The following is a 19,712-nucleotide window of genomic DNA, read 5'->3' on the forward strand; positions in this document are numbered from 1 at the left end:
GTTAGAGCTCATTTTAGCTTCGTCAGTATGTACTGTACTTCCTCGATTCACCGCCAGTTGGCCCAATTGAAGGAAGGTAATGTTGACTTCGTTGCTTGTGTTGACATGCGACTCATTGCTCTACAGTACTAGCAACAAGCACATCAGTACGTAGCATCAACAGGTTAGTGTTCATCACGAACGTGGTTTTGCAGTCAGTGCAATGTTTACAAATGCGGAGTTGGCAGATGCCCATTTGATGTATGGATTAGCACGGGGCAATAGCCGTGGCGCGGTACGTTTGTATCGAGACAGATTTCCAGAACCCTAATGTCAGCGTCAGAGAAATTGCTGCTGTAAAATGTAACGTTGACCACGTCACTGTATGGAGAGTGCTACCAGTTGTTTCCGTACCATGTACAGCCTGTGCAGGCACTATCAGCAGCTGATTGGCCTCCACGGGTACACTTCTGCGAATGGTTCATCCAACAATGTGTCAATCCTCATTTCAGTGCAAATGTTCTCTTTACGGATGAGGCTTCATTCCCACGTGATCAAATTGTAAATTTTTACAATCAACATGTGTGGGCTGACGAGAATCCGCACACAATTGTGCAATCACGTCATCAACACAGATTTTCTGTGAACGTTTGGGCAGGCATTGTTGGTTATTTCTTGATTGGGCCCCATGTTCTTCCACCTACGCTCAATGGAGCACGTTATCATGTTTTTATACGGGACCTGTGCTGCTAGAACATGTGCCTTTACAAGTACGACACAGCATGTGGTTCACATTTCAGTCGAAGTGTTCGTACGCTTCTCAACAACAGATTCGGTGACCGATGGATTGGTTGAGGCGGACCAATTCCATGGCCTCCACGCTCTCCTGACCTCAACCCTCCTGACTTTCATTTATGGGGGCATTTGAAAGCTCTTGTCTACGCAACCCCGGTACCAAATGTAGAGACTCTTCGTGCTCGTATTGTGGACGGCTGTGATACAATACGCCATTCTCCAGAGCTGCATCAGCGCATCAGGGATTCCATGCGACGGAGGGTGGATGCATGTTTCCTCGCTAACGGAGGACATTTTGGACATTTCCTGTAACAAAGTGTTTGAAGTCACGCTGGTACGTTCTGTTGCTGTGTGTTTCCATTCCATGATTAATGTGATTTGAAGAGAAGTAATAAAATGAGCTCTAACATGGAAAGTAAGCGTTTCCGGACACGTGTTCACATAACATATTTTCTTTCTTTGTGTGTGAGGAATGTTTCCTGAAAGTTCGGCCGTACCTTTTTGTAACACCCTGTATACTGTATGTGTTCTGGCCGGAGGCAGTTCGCTCCGCGCTCTTGTAGTATGTGCAAGTGCTGAATACACCTTCGTTAAGTGAAGTTAGCGTTCGTCATTCATCTCCTTACACCTTCTTCTACGTGACAATATTGTGATCATTGATACCTTAATACATATCCGCTTCAGTGTGTTAGTTTTCTTTTTCTCTGCATCTAACAGTCGTCCCACAAACACGTCATATAAGTTACTACGTAATGTTTTCTGCTCGGTCGTAACTGCACCGCTAACTGCAGTACGCCTGTCGCTATATCGGTGTAGGCTAACCGATTTGCGTCCACCCGTTTACACTTGACCACCTGACCTGCTGCCCATGGGCAAATAAGCATTAATGACTTGCTCTTGCCATAGGTACCTGGAAGTACTAACCAACTCAAAAAAGTACTACATCTAATAGCTGTAATCATTAGTCTGCAAGTGAAGTTAATACTGATGTAACGCTGTTCAGCACACTACCCTCAGACACCAATAGAAATATCTGCACTTGTACCCCTGACACTCTGTATACTGACGTGTTGTGTGTGTTACGACGAGTGACGGAGACGGTTTGTTTGGAAAGTGAGAGTGCGCTGATGTTGCAGGCGACTCGCGAGTGAACGAGCAGATCGACCTGGCGGTGGTGCACACGCTGTGGATGCGCGAGCACAACCGCGTGGCGCGCGAGCTGGCGGCGCTGAACCCGCGCTGGAGCGACGAGGCGCTCTTCCAGGAGGCGCGCAGGGTCGTCGTGGCCGAGCTGCAGCACATCACCTACAACGAGTTCCTGCCGCTCGTGCTCGGTAAGGAGGTTCACGGCACGCGTCTGTGCCAACCCGCAAGATACCGGCACAAAGTCACCCCTGAAATCCGGGAAGTAGTACCCTTCCCCTTTCGTTTTGCACTGGCCAAAAAAGAAACTGCATATTTATCCATTTATGTGGAATATGCTGAGTTTGGATTCCGTAGAAATGTTGGAACAAGTGAGTCAATACTGACCCTACAACTTATCTTAGAAAATATATTAAGGAAAGGCAAGCCTACGTTTCTAGCATTCGTAGAGCTTTTGACAATGTTGACTGGAATACTCTCTTTCAAACTCTGAAGGGGCAGGGAGCGAAAGGCTATTTACAATTTGTATTATTTGCACACAAACAATATGGCAGTTATAAGGGTCGAGGGGCATGAAAGGGAAGCAGTGGTTGAGAAGGGAGTGAGACAGGGTTGTAGCCTCTCTCCGATGTTATTCAATCTGTATATTGAGCAAGCAGTAAAGGAAATAAAAGAAAAATTCGAATTAGGAATTAAAATCCATGGAGAAGAAATAAAAACTTTGAGGTTCGCCGATGGCATTGTAATTCTGTCAGAGACAGCAAAGGACTTGGAAGAGCAGTTCAACGGAATGGGCAGTGTCTTGAAAGGAGGATATAAGATGAACATCAACAAAAGCAAAACGAGGATAATGAAATGAAGTCGAATTAAGTCGGGTGATGCTGAGGGAGTTAGATTAGGAAATGAGATGCTTAAAGTAGTAAATGAGTTTTGTTATTTGGGGAGCAAAATAACTGATGATGGACAAAGTAGAGAGGATATAAAATGTAAAAATGTAGACTGGCAATGGCAATGAAAGTGCTTCTGAAGAAGAGAAATTTGTTAACATCGAGTGTAGGTTTAAGTGTCAGGAAGTCGTTTCTGAAAGTGTTTGTATGGAATGTAGCCATGTGTGGAAGTGAAACGTGGACGATAAATAGTATAGACAAGAAGAGAATAGAAGATTTCGAATTGTAGTGCTACAGAAGAATGCTGAAGATCAGATGGGTAGATCACATAACTAATGAGGAGGTATTGAATAGAATTGGGAAGAAGAGAAATTTGTGGCACAACTTGACTGGAAGAAGGGATCCGTTGGTAGAACATGTTCTGAGGCATCAAGGGATCACCATTTAGTGTTGGAGAGCAGCGTGGAGGGTATAAATCGTAGAGGGAGACCAAGAGATGAATCCACTAAACAGATTCAGAAGGATGTAGGTTGCAGTAGGTACTGGGAGATGAAGAGCCTCGCACAGAACAGAGTAGCATGGAGAGCTGCATCAAACCAGTCTCTGGACTGAAGACCACAACAAAAACAACAACAACATGCTGAGATTAGCGGCTTTGTTACAAAATACATATAGGATAATTTTTCTGCTTCAGTCACTTTTTTTAACATAAAATCTAAGACAAAAGAAAAATAAACGATGCACCACGAAGAAGTACGCAAATGGGGCGGAAACCAGTAGATCTTACATATATGTACAGACAAACAAATGATTATAATTTCAGAAAAATTGGATGATCCAGTCAAGAGAAGGACCTTCATAAATTGAGCAAGTCATTAAGACATTGATCTACCTCTGGCCGTGATACAAGTAGTTATTCGGCTTTGCATTGATTAATAGGATCGCTGGAAGCCCTCCTGAGGCATATCGTGGCAAATTCTGTCCAGCTGGCGCCTTACTTCGTCATAATCCCGGGCTGGTTGGAGGGCCTCGTCCACAATATTTCAGGCAAAGTCAGTTGGGGAGAGATACGGTGACCTTGCTGGCCAAGGTAGGGTTTGGCAAGCACGAAGACAAGCAGTAGAAGCTCTCGCCGTGTACGTGTGGGCGTTATCACCCGGGATGACTTGCCACAAAGCTTAAGAAAACAGGGAACAGAATATCGTGACGTAGCGATGTCCAATGAGGATGCCGCGGAAGCCAACTAAAGGAGTCCTGCTGTGAAAAGAAATGGCATTCCAGACCGTCACTCCCAGCTGACAGTCAGATTAGAATCCCGCCAATGTCGGAGCGTCTGCAGTGATGAGTCCCGCCTCGAACTGAGCCCCAGTCACCAGCGAAGACATGTCTAGAGACGCCCCGGACGGCTGTGTGATATCTACCTGACTGTCGCCTGCCACATTGCCTGATAACGAGGGGTAATGGTGTGGGGTGCCATTTCATTTCATACCAGAATCACTTTTGCTGTCATCCGCGACACTTCCAGCACGGCGATACGTCGACGATATTCTACGCTCTGTTTTGATGCCCCTCATGGCAAGCCATCATGGGCTTACATTTCCGCAAGATAATGCCCGTTTGCAAATGGCGAGAGGTTCTATTCATTGTCTTCGTGTTTGCCAAACCCTACCTGGGCCAGCAAACTCCTCGGATCTCTTCCCAATTAAGAACATTTGTTCCATTATGGGCAGGGCCCTCCAACCAGTTCGGCATTTTGACGATCTAATGCGCCAATTGGACAGAAGGTGGCACGATATCCCTCTGGGCCCGATCCAATAACTCTATCAACCAATGCCAAACCCAACAAGAGCTTGCATCAGGCCCAGAGGTAGGATTGACTTGCTCAGTTTGTGAATTTCTTCCTCATATATAAATGTCTTAGAGTGGGTTTATTAGCGTGACACGTTTCGTCGGCATGCTGCCATCATCAGGTTCTTTACATCTAAACGTCGACGTCTAAAATTTAATTTTCATCATGCTGCTATTATATCCTTTTCCGTAGCTGAGTGACGAGCTTGTCTGTTTCCAGTGCATATAACCTGGCTTCAATTCGCAGTACTGCCAGGGATATTTCCATAGTAGGACGACGGGAACGGTGTGCGCTCATGCTAGTGTGCCCAGTGGAGGACCAATTTGAAATGAGTCCTAGCTAGGAACAGCTGCAAGAGCGGTGCGCTTACTTCATTGCCACGTCCACAACTCATTGTCAGACAGAGAACGATAAGGGGGCCAGCCGGCATGGCGAGTTTCTCCAAGCCACATCGTGTATTTAAGTTTTAATTTTATGTTGCTACATATTCCACAACATCCACATCTACATCTACATGATTACTCTGCTATTCGCAACAAAGTGCCTGGCAGAGCGTTCAATGAACCACCTTCAAGCTGTCTCTCTACCGTTCCACTCTCTAACGGCGCGGGAAAATCGAGCACTTAAATTTTTCTGCGCGAGCCTTGATTTCTCTTATTTTATCGTGATGATCATTCCTCCCTGCATAGGTGGGTCCCAACAGAATGTTTTCGCAATCGGAGGAGAAAAGTGGCGATTGTAATTTCATACGAAGATCCCGTCGCAACGAAAAACGCCTTTGTTTTAATGATTGCCACTCCAATTTACGTATCATAAGTGTAGCACTATCTCCCCTATTTCGCGATAATACAAAACGAACCGCCCTTCTTTGTACTTTTTCGATGTCATCCGCAGTCCCACCAGATGAGGATGCCACACCGCACAGCAATACTCCAGAATAGGGCGGACAAGTGCGGTGTAAGCAGTCTCTTTAGTAGACCCATTGCACCCCCTTTTTTTAAAGTGATCTGCCAATGAATCGCTTTCTTTGCTCTGCGTTACCCGCAACATTATCTCCAATTTAGGTTATTTATAATTGTAATCCCTAAGTATTTAGTTGAATTTACAGCCTTCAGATTTGTGTGATTTACCGTGTAATCGAAATTTAGTGGATTCCTTTAAGTACTCATGTGAATAACTTCACACGTTTCTTTATTCAGGGTCAATTGCCACTTTTCGCAATTCTTTTTAGTCATCTGATGACTTTGATGACTTTACAAGACGGTAAATGACAGCATCATCTGCAAACAATCTAAGACTGCTACTAAGATTGTCTCCTACATCGTTAATATAGATCAGGAACAATGGAGGGCCTATAACACTTCCTTGGGGAACGCCGGATATTACTTCTGTTTTGCTCGATGACTTTCCGTCTATTACTACGAACTGTGACCTTTCCCACAGGAAATCACGAATCCAGTCGCACAACTGAGGCGATATTTCATAGTTTGGTTAGAAGATTCTTGTGAGGAACGGTGTCGAAAGCCTTCTGGAAATCTAAAAATATGGAATCAGTTTGACATCCCCTATTGATAGCCCTCATTACTTCATGAGTATAAAGAGCTAGTTGTGTTTCACAAGAATGATATTTTCTGAATCCATGTAGACTACGTGTCCATAAATCGTTTTCTTCGAGGTACTTCACAATGTTCGAATACAGTATATGTTCCAAAACCCTACTGAAAATCGACGTTAGTGGTATGGGCCTGTAATTCAACGGATTACTCCTACTTCTCATTCTGGGGATTGGTGTGACTTGTGCAATTTTCCAGTCTTTAGGTACGGCTCTTTCTGTGAGCGAGCCGTTGTATATTATTCCTAAATATGGAACTATTGTATCAGCATACTCTGAGAGGAACCTGACTAGTATACACTCACAATTTATCCGGGATTATTTGTTGGTATGAGGTCAAGTATGCTTTCGCAACCATTTCGCTTCGATCCTAAGTTAAGTGTCAACTTGATCTTTTGAATAATTTTGTATACACGGATTTTCGAGGTAGTGGTGTTTGAGTTTTACCTTAGATGGATAAACCGGTATACTGTAATGGCATAACATTTTTCATTTAGAATAACTTATTGCCAAAGGAAATTCATTCACAACATGCGAAGCTTTATAAGCCGCTATCTCCCTTGTTTTCAGCAGTTAAGAAATTGGGGGAGGCATGCAAACTCCATCCTTCTTCTCTTGAGGATGATCAGGGTCTTCGCAATGCATGACCGAGAAACAGCATGTACGATGCACCTTAGAACCATTCTTGATTAAGGAGGAATTAAGTAACTAGATGCTACAGGCATACCAAGAGAACAAGACCGGTATACTGTACTCCAAGAATTAACCCTAAAAAAGCTGTGTTCCATATGGGAGCCGCATTTGTTGTAAACTCACCAACAACAAAAGGAGAACGGAGTTCTCAACAGTGTTTGAACCGCTTCAAAAAGCATTCAACTAATATTGAGCGCCGGTCTGATGCAGAGTTCTCATCTTCCCAAAAAAGAAACAAATTTCAAAGCAGTGTCCCTACACCAGATGCCCGGAATGCTAACGAAAAATAAATCTTTTTGATCAGCACCACACGTCTGACCACAAATGTGTTTGGGCAATGGGAAAATTCATGGATCAGAACTACTGATTGTTCAGACTTACAGTCTACTCAGTTTGGCACGCTCTGACTTCCACCTATTTCCATACCGAACGAAATTTGTGACTGGAAATAATTTTGAGTTCATAGAAGAGGTATGGAAGGTATAGATTCATTGCCGACCTTCAGAAATCGCATTTCAGATATGCAATCTGCTCATGTTAACTTAAATCGCCATTAAGTCGAAAGATTTGTCCCTTTTTACAAAAAATCTCAGTATTTTCCTATCTGGCCAAGAAATTTTGTCCTTAGCTCGTATGATACAAGCACAAGGCTATTTTCCAATGCAGCAAATCACACTCATTGTTTTTTACCACTGATATTTATTTTTCTTACAACGCTACCAAGAAAATATGGGGGGAAACAATCATGCACGTTTTACTTTCTTTCATTTGCAGGTAATGCGTACATGGATAAGTTTGAGCTGCGGCCGAAAAACAAAGGGCATTCGAAACTGTATGACAACAACTTGAACGGTGGCATCACCAACGTATTCGCTACTGCCGCTTTCCGCTTCGGACATAGCTTGATCCAAAGTAGCCTAGAGTGAGTACTGAACATTTCTTTTCATTATGCGTGTCCCTGTGTGACTATGAAAACTGACCTTTTTGTGGTCACTGTTACAGAGGGTTCAGTATATTCGGGACACTCAAACAAAATCTGACTCTTCACAAGCACCAATTCACACCATTCCCGCTGTATGGTGACGGGGCGTTCGACAACTTCGTGAGGGGACTGTCCACGCAACCGTGTCAGCGCATGGACCGCTTCTTCACCAAGGAGGTAAGTTGCGAAGTTTCGAGGTATATGGAATGACTGTATAACGGAATGACGACAATGAAAGCTTGTGCCGGACGAGGACTCGAAACCGTATTTCCCGCTTTACGCGAGCTGTCGCCTTGAACCGCTTTGGCTTTCCGTACACAACTCACAGCCAGACCGAAAATATTAATCCGACCTGTGACGGCAGCAGAGCCCTCTTTTACATTCTGCCATAGCAGCGCGAAGACGTTTACAACGACACATCTACAATCTATACAACGCAAGCCACGTTGTGGCGTGTCGCGGAGAGTACTCTGTGTACTGCTGTCATTTCCCCCCTTACCTACTCCAACCGCGAATAGTGTGTGGGAGGAACAATTGTTGGAAGGCTTCAGTGTGTGCTCGAATTTTACCTTCGTGGTCTTCTTGCGAGATACATATGCAGGAGACTATGACTTGTTGGTTGAAGCTCTTAGGAAAGTACGCTCACGGAATTTAAACAGTAAGCCGTACCGTGATGCATATCGTCAATCTTGTAGCGTCTGCCACTGAAGTCGGGCAAACATTTTCGAGACGCTTCCTCACCAACTAAGCGAAACTGTGGCTCAACACGCTGCTCTTTTTTATGGGTATCCTCTATTTCCGGTATCAGTCCTATGTGGTAAGATCCCAAATCGTCGAGAAATACTTGAGTAACGATCGGACGAGAATTTTATATGTTGCCTCCGTCGTAATGGACTATAAATCCTGTTACAAACCAAAATATACATCAAATCAGTTCGAGAATATTTAGTGAACGCACAAAGAATCGTTACGTTTCCAGCCCAGATCCGTAACAGAAGTTGGATTCAAACGATGGCGGTATTTTAACACAGCGGACATCATCCAGTTGCAACGAGTTCACGTCATAGTATACTCGGTAATTTCCAAATTTTGAGCCGGCCGGTGTGGCCGTGCGCTTAAAGGCGCTTCAGTCTGGAACCGCGTGACCGCTACGGTCGCAGGTTCGAATCCTGCCACGGACATGGATGTGTGTGATGTCCTTAGGTTAGTTAGGTTTAATTAGTTCTAAGTTCTAGGCGAATGATGACCTCAGAAGTTACGTCGCATAGTGCTCAGAGCCATTTGAACCGTTTGAACCAAATTTTGAGGTGATGCCAAAAGTCATTCGAAAATTCTTGGAGTGCACGGATAGCTGAATAATCTGTCTCCTTTTTATAAACCTTATCTGCCAGAATAATGAAGCCTGACTGCGAAACAACCTAATCTGTTGAGGTCTCAGCACCAAACAACAGACGAATGCCAGCAGAAACGTCGCAAGGCGCTGAAGCTCCAAAGGTTAATAATACAGAGTGGATAAACTAAGATTTTTTTGCCGGAAGTGTTAAGGGTTTGCGAAGACGTTCGTGGCACGCGTGTGAAAGCTTGATACGACAATTGTTTGTCTTTTCCAAAGCATCCATGCTCAGTCCGTTCCCAGAGGATACTAAAGTGTTCGTCATATAAAGGCAACAGACATGGATAAGAAGACGTATTTACCCTTTCCTTTTGGTTGGCAGATAACTGACCACCTGTTCCAAGGAGATCTGGACTTCGGACTGGATCTCGTGGCTCTGAACATACAGCGAGGACGGGACCACGGGCTGCCCCCGTACGCTGACTGGAGGGAAGTGTGCAATCTTGAGCCCATCAACACGTGGGACGACATGCTCAAAATGATGGACCCAGATGTAAGTACTGCTCCTTTTACTTGCATTTTACGTTACAGAAACCCTCCATCGTGGCCAACGTTCATTTTTAAGACTGCTGCAAATGCGGGGGTACGTAACAGGTTTAGAAATTCAAACTACGGAGTTCGGTACAAATGCGTACCGAGAACTTTTCTTTCAGAAACACTTAAAACGAAAATTTAATTGAGATAGGGGACTGGAATTGGTACTAACAAAAGCAACAGAAGGAAAATCGTAGGTGAATACGGACTGGGGGAAAGGAATCCAACAGGAAGCCACCAGGCAGAATTTTTCACAAAGCATAATTTAATCACCGCTAACGCTTGGTTGAAGAATCGTGAAAGAATGCAGCGCACGTGAATGAGACGTGGAGACACGGCAAGGTTTCAGATTGATTATATAATCGTAAGACAGAGACTTCGGAATCAGATTTTAAACTGTAAGATTTTACCAGGGGCAGATGTGGACTCTCACACACAATTTATTGGTTACGAACTGCGGATTAAAATTGAAGAAATTGGAATAAGGTAGCGAATTAAGGAGATAGGACATGGGTAAGTTGAAAGAACCAGTGGCTGCTGAAAGTTTCAGAGGGAGCATTAGGCAACGATTGACTAGACCAGAGAAAGGAACTCAGTAGAAGAAGAATGGGTAGCTTTGAGAGACGAAACAGTGAAGGCAGCAGAGGATCAAATGGGTAAAAGACCTTGTAGAAGTCGTTAGATAACACAGGATCTACTGAATTTAGGTGCTGAAAGGATAAGATATTACAATGCAGCAAATGAAGCAGGTAAGAGCGAACACTAACGTCTAAAAAAATACACTGACAGTAAATGCAAATTTACTAAGCAGGAATGGGTAGAGGACAAATTTAAGGAGTTTGAAGCGTACGTCACTAGGGGAAAAATAAATACCGTCTACAGAAAATTAAAGAGGCATTTGGAGAAAAGAGAAAAAGTTGTATAAATATCAAGAGCTGGAAAACCAGTCCTAAGCAAAGAAAGGAAAGCTAAAAGGTGGAAGGACTATACAGAGGGTTCATACAAGGGAGATGAACATGAAGGCAATATCGTGGAAATGGAAGAAGAAGTAGATGAAGGAGGAAACTGGAAATTTGTGGTAAGCTTCTATGGGACCAAACTGCTGAGGTTTTCGGTCCGTAGGCTTACACACTACTTAATCTAACTAACTTACGCTAAGGAGAACACACACACCCGTGCCCGAGGGAGGATTCGAACCTCCGACGAGATGAAGGTGAGATGGGAGATATGTTACTGCGGGAAGAATTTGACAAAGCACTGAAACACATTAAGTCGAAAAAGGCTCCTGGAGTAGACTACATTCGGTCAGAACTACTGATAGCCATGACAAAACTCGTCCATCTGGTGAGCAAGATTTCTGAGACTGGCGAAGTACCTTCATACTTCAAGAAGAATATAATAATTTCAATTACAAAGAAAACAGGTGCTGACAGGTGTGAATATTACCGAACTATTAATTTAATAAGTCATGGTTGAAAAATACTAATATGCATTCTTTATAGAGGAATCGAAAAACTCGTAGAAGGTGACCTAGGGGAAGATCAGTTTGGATTCCGGAGAAATGTAGGAACAGGTGAGACAGTACTGACCCTACGACTTACCTTAGCAGATTAGTTAAAGACAGGCAAACCTTAGGTTTAGAACACTTGTAGACTCGGTGGAAGCTTTTGACAATGTAGACTGGAACACTCTCTTTGAAATTCTGAAGGTAGCACGGGTAAAATACAGGAAGTGGAAGGCTATTTACAACTTATATAGAACCCAGATGGCAGTTGTAACAGCCGAGGGATATGAAAGCGAAGAAGTGGTTGAGAAGGGAGTGAGACAGAGTTGTAGTCTATCCCTGATGTTACTCAATCTGTACATTGAACAAACAGTAAAAGCAACCAAAGAAAAATTTGGAGTAGGAATTTAAGTTCAGGGATAAGAAATAAAAACTTTGAGGTTTGCCGAAGACATTGTAACTATGCCAGTGACAGCAAAGGACTTGGGAGAGCAGTTGAACGGACTGGCAGTGTCTTTAAAGGAAAAAAATAAGATGAACATCAACAAAAGCAAAAGAAGAATAATGGAATGTAGTCGAATTAAATCATGGGATGATAATGGCATTAGATTAGGAAACGAGACGCCTAATGTAGTAGCTGAGTTTTGCTATTTGGGCAGCAAAATAACTGATAATGGCCGGCCGGAGTGGCCGGGCGGTTCTAGACGCTACAGTCTGGAACCGCACGACCGCTACGGTCGCAGGTTCGAATCCTGCCTCGGGCATGGATGTGTGTGATGTCCTTAGGTTAGTTAGGATTAAGTAGTTCCAAGTTCCAGGGCACTGATGACCTCAGAAGTTAAGTCCCATAGTGCTCAGAGCCACCTGACTAGAAGGATTCTGAAGCATCAAGAAACCGTCAGTTTAGTATTGGAGGGAAGAGTAGAGGATAAAAATTGTAGAGGGCGACCAAGAGATGAATACGGTGAGCAGCTTCAGATATGCAGGTTGCCGTAATTATTCGCAGATGAAGAGGCTCTCACGGAACGGAGTAGCGTGGGGAGCTGCATCAAACCAGTCTTCAGACTTAAGATAACAACATTAACAACAACAACAAACCTGACAGAAAAATAAACAGATCAAATGGGTAAGCAAGTCTCTCGAACGAACAGTTGCTCTGAAGCGAACACTCAGTTACCGCATCTACTGAGCTGAGTGACGGCTGAGTTATGACAACCTACGCAACATTGTTCTGTTTCTCATCCTGTGCAGCGGCGATAGGATGTATGAGCACGGATACAAGATGTTGAAGTCTGGACTGTCTGCTGTACTAAAAAGGGAAGCAAAATTAGAACTAAACGTCCAGTCGACAACGAAGTCATCAGGGACTGAGCTGAAGCTCGGATTACGAAACGATGTGGAAGGAAATCGTCCTTGTTCTTTTCGAAGGCATTGTACTTGCATTTGCCTTGAACAATTTAGGGATATCGTAGAAAACTTAAATCTGGACGCCCCGATGGGGATTTGGACCGTCGCTCTCTCGAGTGAGGCTTCGGTGTTGATGTAATGAGCGTGGACATAGTGAAAGAACACATTGGTTACTGTTCAACTGGACTGAAATCTGGTGAATGTGGGAGGTCTCTCAGTGTGATGACAGTCCGCCCAGTGACCATTCGTGGACATAACGTCTGTCAGAGCGTTGTCGTCAGGTCGTCTGGGAAGATGCCTTCACCGGTTGGGAAAGAGTACTACAGGATTCACCCAGACTGAAAAGAGATTACGGTACGGCAAATGAATATTTTTTCAGGATTTCCCTGTCTTCATTCTTTCGATGTTCTTATGCACCACTGAATACAACCAACAGACTTACACTTGGAGTTCGTAACGAATGGTCCATAATCTCATGCTGTTGACACCAAACACTCACAAAGCGATATATGGAGTGGAACAGAGGTGGTATCTAGGCAGGACAAGAAACTTTCATTCAGACGCCCATCGTCCATTTGACACAAGAAAGACGGGAGCAAGATCAGAGTTTAACGACCCATCGGCAGTGCGCTCATTAGAGGCAGGGATTACAGAAATATGGGAAGGAAATCGGCCCTGTCCTTCTCAAGGAACCATTCCGGCATTTGTGTGGAGCGATTCACATATAACTAAATCTGGATGGCCGGCGGCAGTGACCGAGTGGTTCTAGGAGCTTCCGTCTGGAACCACGCGACCGCTACGGTCGCAAGTTCGAATCCTGCCTCGGTCATGGATGTGTGTGGTGTCCTTAGGTTAGTTAGGTTTAAGTAATTCTAAGTTCTAGGGGACTGATGACCTCAGATGTTGAATCCCATAGTGCTCAGAGACATTTGAACCATTTCAAATCTGGGTGGCCGGACGAAGATATGAACCGTCGTCCTCCCGAATACGAGTCCTGTGGTGTTAACCACTGCGCCGCTCCGCACGGGCCCATTCGGTACACTGCTTCGTTGGTGACTAAGTACGACACGCATATGACGCACTGGGAGTCTGCTTGAGCACTGTGCAGAGCGTAGGCATCTTGTATACGTTGGCGACCTGAAAACTTCTGCAGTGAATGATAAATTTCTGCGTTTAGTAGTCTGCTAGTCGCCGAACATTAGCTCGTCTGAAATGGCAAGTGCAGCCGTTTGAGAAATTGAAAAGCCAGTGTTCTGGGTCCTCATGATTTTTGTGTAAGCGAATACCGGCAGGTATTTACATTCAGCAAGTGTCATCTATTAGTCTGAAGTCTTGCTGTGCGCCACGTGGACAGAATTGCATGACAACTTCTCAGTAATGTCACGTGATTTCACGACGCACATTATGTATGGGTTAGCGAGGCAGTCGTAATTAACAACCAGTTGGAATATACCATTCTTTTAATAATGGTTCATCCAGTGAGAAATTTTTAAAATATTTTTACAACCAAACGAATTTCTTCCAAGTAAATCTTGGCCTAATAAGCTAATGAAAATATCTTGTGTGCTCTGATGCGCCGCCCTTTTCATAATTTCCACCTTGATACACTGCAGTATCCTTCTGTCAATACTATAAACAAAGTGTATGTGAATTTAGGATCGCCTGTTATTTACACAAGTTTGAGGAATTTTGTACCATCATCAGTTGGTTCATTTATTCAGTTCTGTGAAACGCAAATATATTGGTTTGGTTTGGTTGTTTGGGGAAGGAGACCAGACAGCGTGGTCATCGGTCTCATCGAATTAGGAAAGGATGGGGAAGGAAGTCGGCCATGCCCTTTCAGAGGAACCATCCCGGCATTTGCCTGGAGCGATTTAGGGAAATCACGTAAAACCTAAATCAGGATGGCCGGACGCGGGATTGAACCGTCATCCTCCCGAATGCGAGTCCAATGTAACTAACCACTGCGGCACCTCGCTCGGTCGCAAATATATTTTGAGTAATAATAGCAGAACGAAAAATAGGCCTAAAAGCTTTTATGTCTGTTATGAGTACTGCATATTGTCTGAAGTGTTAGCTTCTGTACGACCTTTCCTTACGTTGCTGCACATCCGACAAAACGATATTATCGTGAGTTTAACAGATCACTTTATCTATACAAGTAATTTTATTGCGTGAAAATTTGGTCCCGAAGCATTTTCACAGAACAAATTTACCGTCACAGATAAAATGATTTGTTACAGTTATTCAGTATAAGTTACAGTCCGAGAATATTTTCGTGCAACAAAATTACATTTATAGACAGCTGGACTTGTTAACTGGCGAATTTCCACTCAAAATAACATCTTTTCGTTGCAGATGACACAGTAAATACACTGGTGTCCAAAATTAAAGCAACAAACAGCTATTTTCCCGTTTTGTTCTAATTCACAATGTAATCATACAAACTGTCAACCCGTACGATCGTGTTCTGCACCGACTGTGGCACTCCGGTCAAGGGACAACAACGCCAACGCCAACGATGACGTCAGAGCACCTATCAAGCGGGTTAGTGTTTGCCGGGTTGTCCCACATCCACAATCGCTATGTACACTGTCACAGACGGTGCAGTGTGGCACAGAGAAGACGCCTACCAGACTCTCTGCGGTGGAGGGCCATAGGAAGAATGGAAGCTGGACAGTCGCAAGCTGATGTGGCCCGACGGCTTAACGTGAATCGTTCTGTTGTTTTTCGGATGTGGCGACAGTTTATGGAGACCGAAACTCTATCACGAAGACCAGGGCATTGCTGACTACGTGTGACATCAGAAAGAGAAGACCGTTATTTGACTGTAAGGACGCGACCGTACCGCCTTAGTACTGCACGTCAACTGGCATCTGACCTCGCAGCATTCACTCTATGTGTTGTATCGAGCCAAACGGTGAACAGAAGACTTCGAAGAGTGGCGTTAATTGTCGCGGACCTTCCGCATGTGTACTTCTGACGCCTCTTCACAGAAGGACAACGTCTAAAGTGGAGTCGTCAACACTTGGACGGTCGAACAGTGGGGCAATTCATTTCACAGGTGTGCCCTGATTTGGTCTGGAGAGTGATCCTCGACGGATTCGCATCTGAAGGGGACGTGGAACACGATTTCGGGACCGAAACATTGTGGAAGGAAACCGATACCGAGGGGGATACTAATGGTGTGGGTATGGATTATGTTGACCACGCGAACATCTCTTCATGAAATTTTCGGATGAATCGGAAAGATTTAACTGCTGTCTGGCATCATGACGAAATCTTAGGATCTCTTGTGCGGTAGCTGCGAGGTACTGTGGGCTCAGACTTCGTACCGATGGACGATAATGCTCTACCTCATAGAGCAGCGGTGTTTTCTTAGAAACAGAAGATTCTGCCCGCATAGCGTGGCTTCATCGCTCTCCCGATTTGTGTCCCATAGGGCAAGTCTGGGATGCGATAGGGGGGCGGGCTGCATCATGTCACCACCCACCGACCACTCTCCAAGACTTGCGAGCGGCTCTGCAGGAAGAATGAGCATTATGGCCTCCACATGAGATTGATGATACCATTTACGGCATGCCCTGTTGTGGTCAGACATGTATTGCTGCCAGAGATGCGCACACAGCATACTGAGCATATTAACCAGTTGTCCTAATGTGTGTGCAACTCCGTCAAGTTGCAAAAAACGAAGAACATTTTTGTCTACCTTTATGCATATTACACAATTTTACTAACATCTGCTTATACTGTTTTGTGCCAAAATAAACGCAAACTTGCAAATTTTCCATTTATTGCTTTAATTGTAGACACCAGTGTACTATGCTTCAAAATCTACGTCTTTTTAATAAATTGTTATCCTCCAATAATTTTTATCTCAGTGGAATGCTTGCAGGACACAGTCAACACAATACAGTTTAGATTATGACACAACTGTTGTATTGGGATACAATTCAAGTATTACATACGTATTGTGTCTTAAATTGAATTTTAGAAACACGCCTAATTCACACAACTACTGCACTAACAGCATGTCTGGAATTTTGTAATATTTAAACAACATTTAAAAACTGAAAAGCAGTGTGTGGAAAAAGGAAAACATTAAACTGTAATTGTCTGTAAAGATATTAATAACAACTAGTTGATCAAACATAAAAGCTAAACTAAACTCCGTCCGAAAAGGGCTGGGAAGGCCAAACGGTACCGACCGGCCGCCGTGTCATCCTCAGTTCACAGGCGCCAGTGGATACGGATACGGAGGGGCATGTGGTCAGCACACCGCTCTCCCGGCCGTATATAAGTTTACGAGACCGGACCCGCTACTTCCCATTCAAATAGTTCCTCAGTTTACCTAACAAGGGCTGAAGGCACCCCGCTTGCCAACAGCGCTCGGCAGACCGGATGATCACCCATCCAAGTACTAGCGCAGCCCGACAACGCGTAACTTCGGTGATCTGACGGGAACCAGTGTTACCACTGCGGCAAGGCCGTTGGCTTGATCAAATAAGCTAAATTGTATTTACATTGTATGTGATGTTTTCGTAGAATTGGAGATGTTATGTTAAAGCTACCAATATCTGTTTAATGTTAAATTAACATTTATCAGTGACCTTCATAAATAAGTCATGTAAAAACTGTACTGACTTTAGAAAGGTACATCCTGTCCGGTAAGGGAAAAACTGAGAAGCGAGCTGCTTGTCAGATGTGTTACGGGAAAGACGTAAAGACATGTATGTAATTTCTATGTGTGGCAAAGTAATGAGCAAGTTATCAAAATGGCTCTGAGCACTATGGAACTTAACATCTGAGGTCATCAGTCCCCTAGAACTTAGAACTACTTAAACCTCACCAACCTAAGGACATCACACACATCCATGCCCAAGGCAGGATTCGAACCTGCGACCGTAGCAGTCGCGCGGTTCCAGACTGAAGCGCCTAGAACCGCTCGGCCACAGCGGCCGGCTGCAACGTTATCACCCATGTTTAAACTTGAATGTGTGCGACACATAGGAGGAGCGTGAAGCAACAGTATGTCACGGAAATTACTGAAACTACTGGCCTTCTCTTAATTTTCTTCGGTTACTTTAAAAAATCAGTTACGTAAAGTTTCTGCGGGGGTGCTACACGTAGAGCCTGGAGACACTGTTTACGCATTTTCGACTTTACGGGATTATCAAGAACAAATCTAAATTTATTGGTTTCTTCCATATAAGGATCCGATCACAAGATACGATAATTGGGATTCACATAATATACTCATGGCTATATATGAAATGCAGACATTAACTCACCTCTCATTTTAGACGGGCGATGGCATAGGTAGAAATAAGCATACTTTTTCGTTACATACACGTTAGTGAAATTAAGCTGCATGCCAGATTTACAACCGATGGACACATTTCAGCCGTACCCTAGCAACTAAACCAACGAAAATTTTTCTTCTTATTAGATTATTTCAAGCATTGCAATGTTTCGGCACTTACTAGTTTGTAGTTCATTGACATTGGTACTAATTATCTGTAATGTACTGTGAATCAGCAATAAAATTTGTATCACCAAAATCAATAAGACATGCTTATCAAATTTGTCATCAAATGTATATAACCAATCTATGTAAAAGAAAACAGGATGTTGATGAGGCAAAGTGGTGTCACGAATAATTACGAACTTCTGTTAACATTACGTATCACCGCTTCTCCAATAAGTGCCAACATAAGCAGGAATCAGAAACGTCTGACTCAATTTCATTATTAATAAATATTTTGGAAAGCCTGCTACTGTCATTCATTCTTTAAATAATGAAACGCTGCACCACTTACGTATTTTTTCATGCTTAGCACGACACGTTTCGAGAATTTCTGATGGTCATGATCAGATATTTACATTGGTATTTGGTGTGTTTTGCTGTCTGTCTTGCACTGCAGTCTTTGGAGGTTGTAAGATACTGTGCCTCCCCCATTGCGCAGGAAACGATCCACACGCAAGCCATAACTCATACTTTTTGTGAAATTTCACATTGTGTGTGAGATTTTCTGCATGATGTAGGAGGCACAGCAGATGCCTTACAACCTCAAAAAGACGACAGAGTAGTGTACAAGAGAGACAGAACACACATACAAACCGTAAACAAAATATTTAAGTAAATATTTTCTCCTGACAGTGTAAACAAATTCTCGAAACGCGTAGTGCTAAGCACGAAAAAAAAAAAACGTACCGAGTGCACTGTTTCATTATTTAAATCAGAAACACTTGAGCAAAGACGCCAACTAGCGCTACGTATGGGCAGACAATAAAACGCGTGAAAGGGTTCTGACGTATCGTGTAGCTGAGCATGCGCAGTACAGACGGTTTGAGAACGATTTCACCCGGCAGAGACACCTTTAGCCGAACGAACCTTAAAGCTTGCAGCTGGCCTTTCTCATCATCTTCCATCAACGGGGAATTTAACAAGCTCGTACTCCAGACTTCACTATTCCTGTTTCTCTGTCTGGAAAATTTACCATAATACAACAGAAATGAATTTATTTATCGTCGGTAAGCGTCATGTCACTAACCCGTTAACGTCACACATTTTCCAGAATTGACAAGGGGAGGCCACGACGTTTGGAACGCGGATTTACTGCAAACTTTGTCCACTCGTAGTACTCGATGAGGACAACAATATGTGTAAGCAGTAGCGCGTACTTCTCAAACGTTATTGAGTAAATCGCAAGATAATTTCGGTCGTCAAATATATACCTTTGCGTGGCCATTTTACCATGAAGCGCTGGCAGCCGAGTGGTGCCGGCACGGTAGCTCAGCGTAAAGCCGGCACGGTAACTCAGCGTGTTCGGTCAGAGGGTTAGATGCCCTCTGTAATAAAAAAAAACTGAGTTAATGGATCAACGACGAATTGAAACGAGTGTCTTGGGATGTCCGCACCGAGCAGATACAA

The 19,712-nt window shown here is 43.8% G+C and overlaps 1 protein-coding gene across 1 annotated transcript in view; it reads left to right on the forward strand.

Annotated features, from left to right (window-relative positions):
- LOC126188476 (peroxidase-like) overlaps nucleotides 1-19,712 on the forward strand; it is a 181,742-nt gene that overhangs the window by 138,258 nt on the left and 23,772 nt on the right. The window contains exons 11-14 of the mRNA XM_049930083.1: nucleotides 1,911-2,108; nucleotides 7,733-7,880; nucleotides 7,961-8,117; nucleotides 9,656-9,826. Of these exons, the coding sequence (XP_049786040.1) occupies nucleotides 1,911-2,108; nucleotides 7,733-7,880; nucleotides 7,961-8,117; nucleotides 9,656-9,826 (674 nt within the window). The remainder of the gene's footprint in view (nucleotides 1-1,910; nucleotides 2,109-7,732; nucleotides 7,881-7,960; nucleotides 8,118-9,655; nucleotides 9,827-19,712) is intronic.

Source organism: Schistocerca cancellata, chromosome 1 (assembly GCF_023864275.1).
Source record: "Schistocerca cancellata isolate TAMUIC-IGC-003103 chromosome 1, iqSchCanc2.1, whole genome shotgun sequence".
Lineage (NCBI taxonomy): Eukaryota > Metazoa > Arthropoda > Insecta > Orthoptera > Acrididae > Schistocerca > Schistocerca cancellata.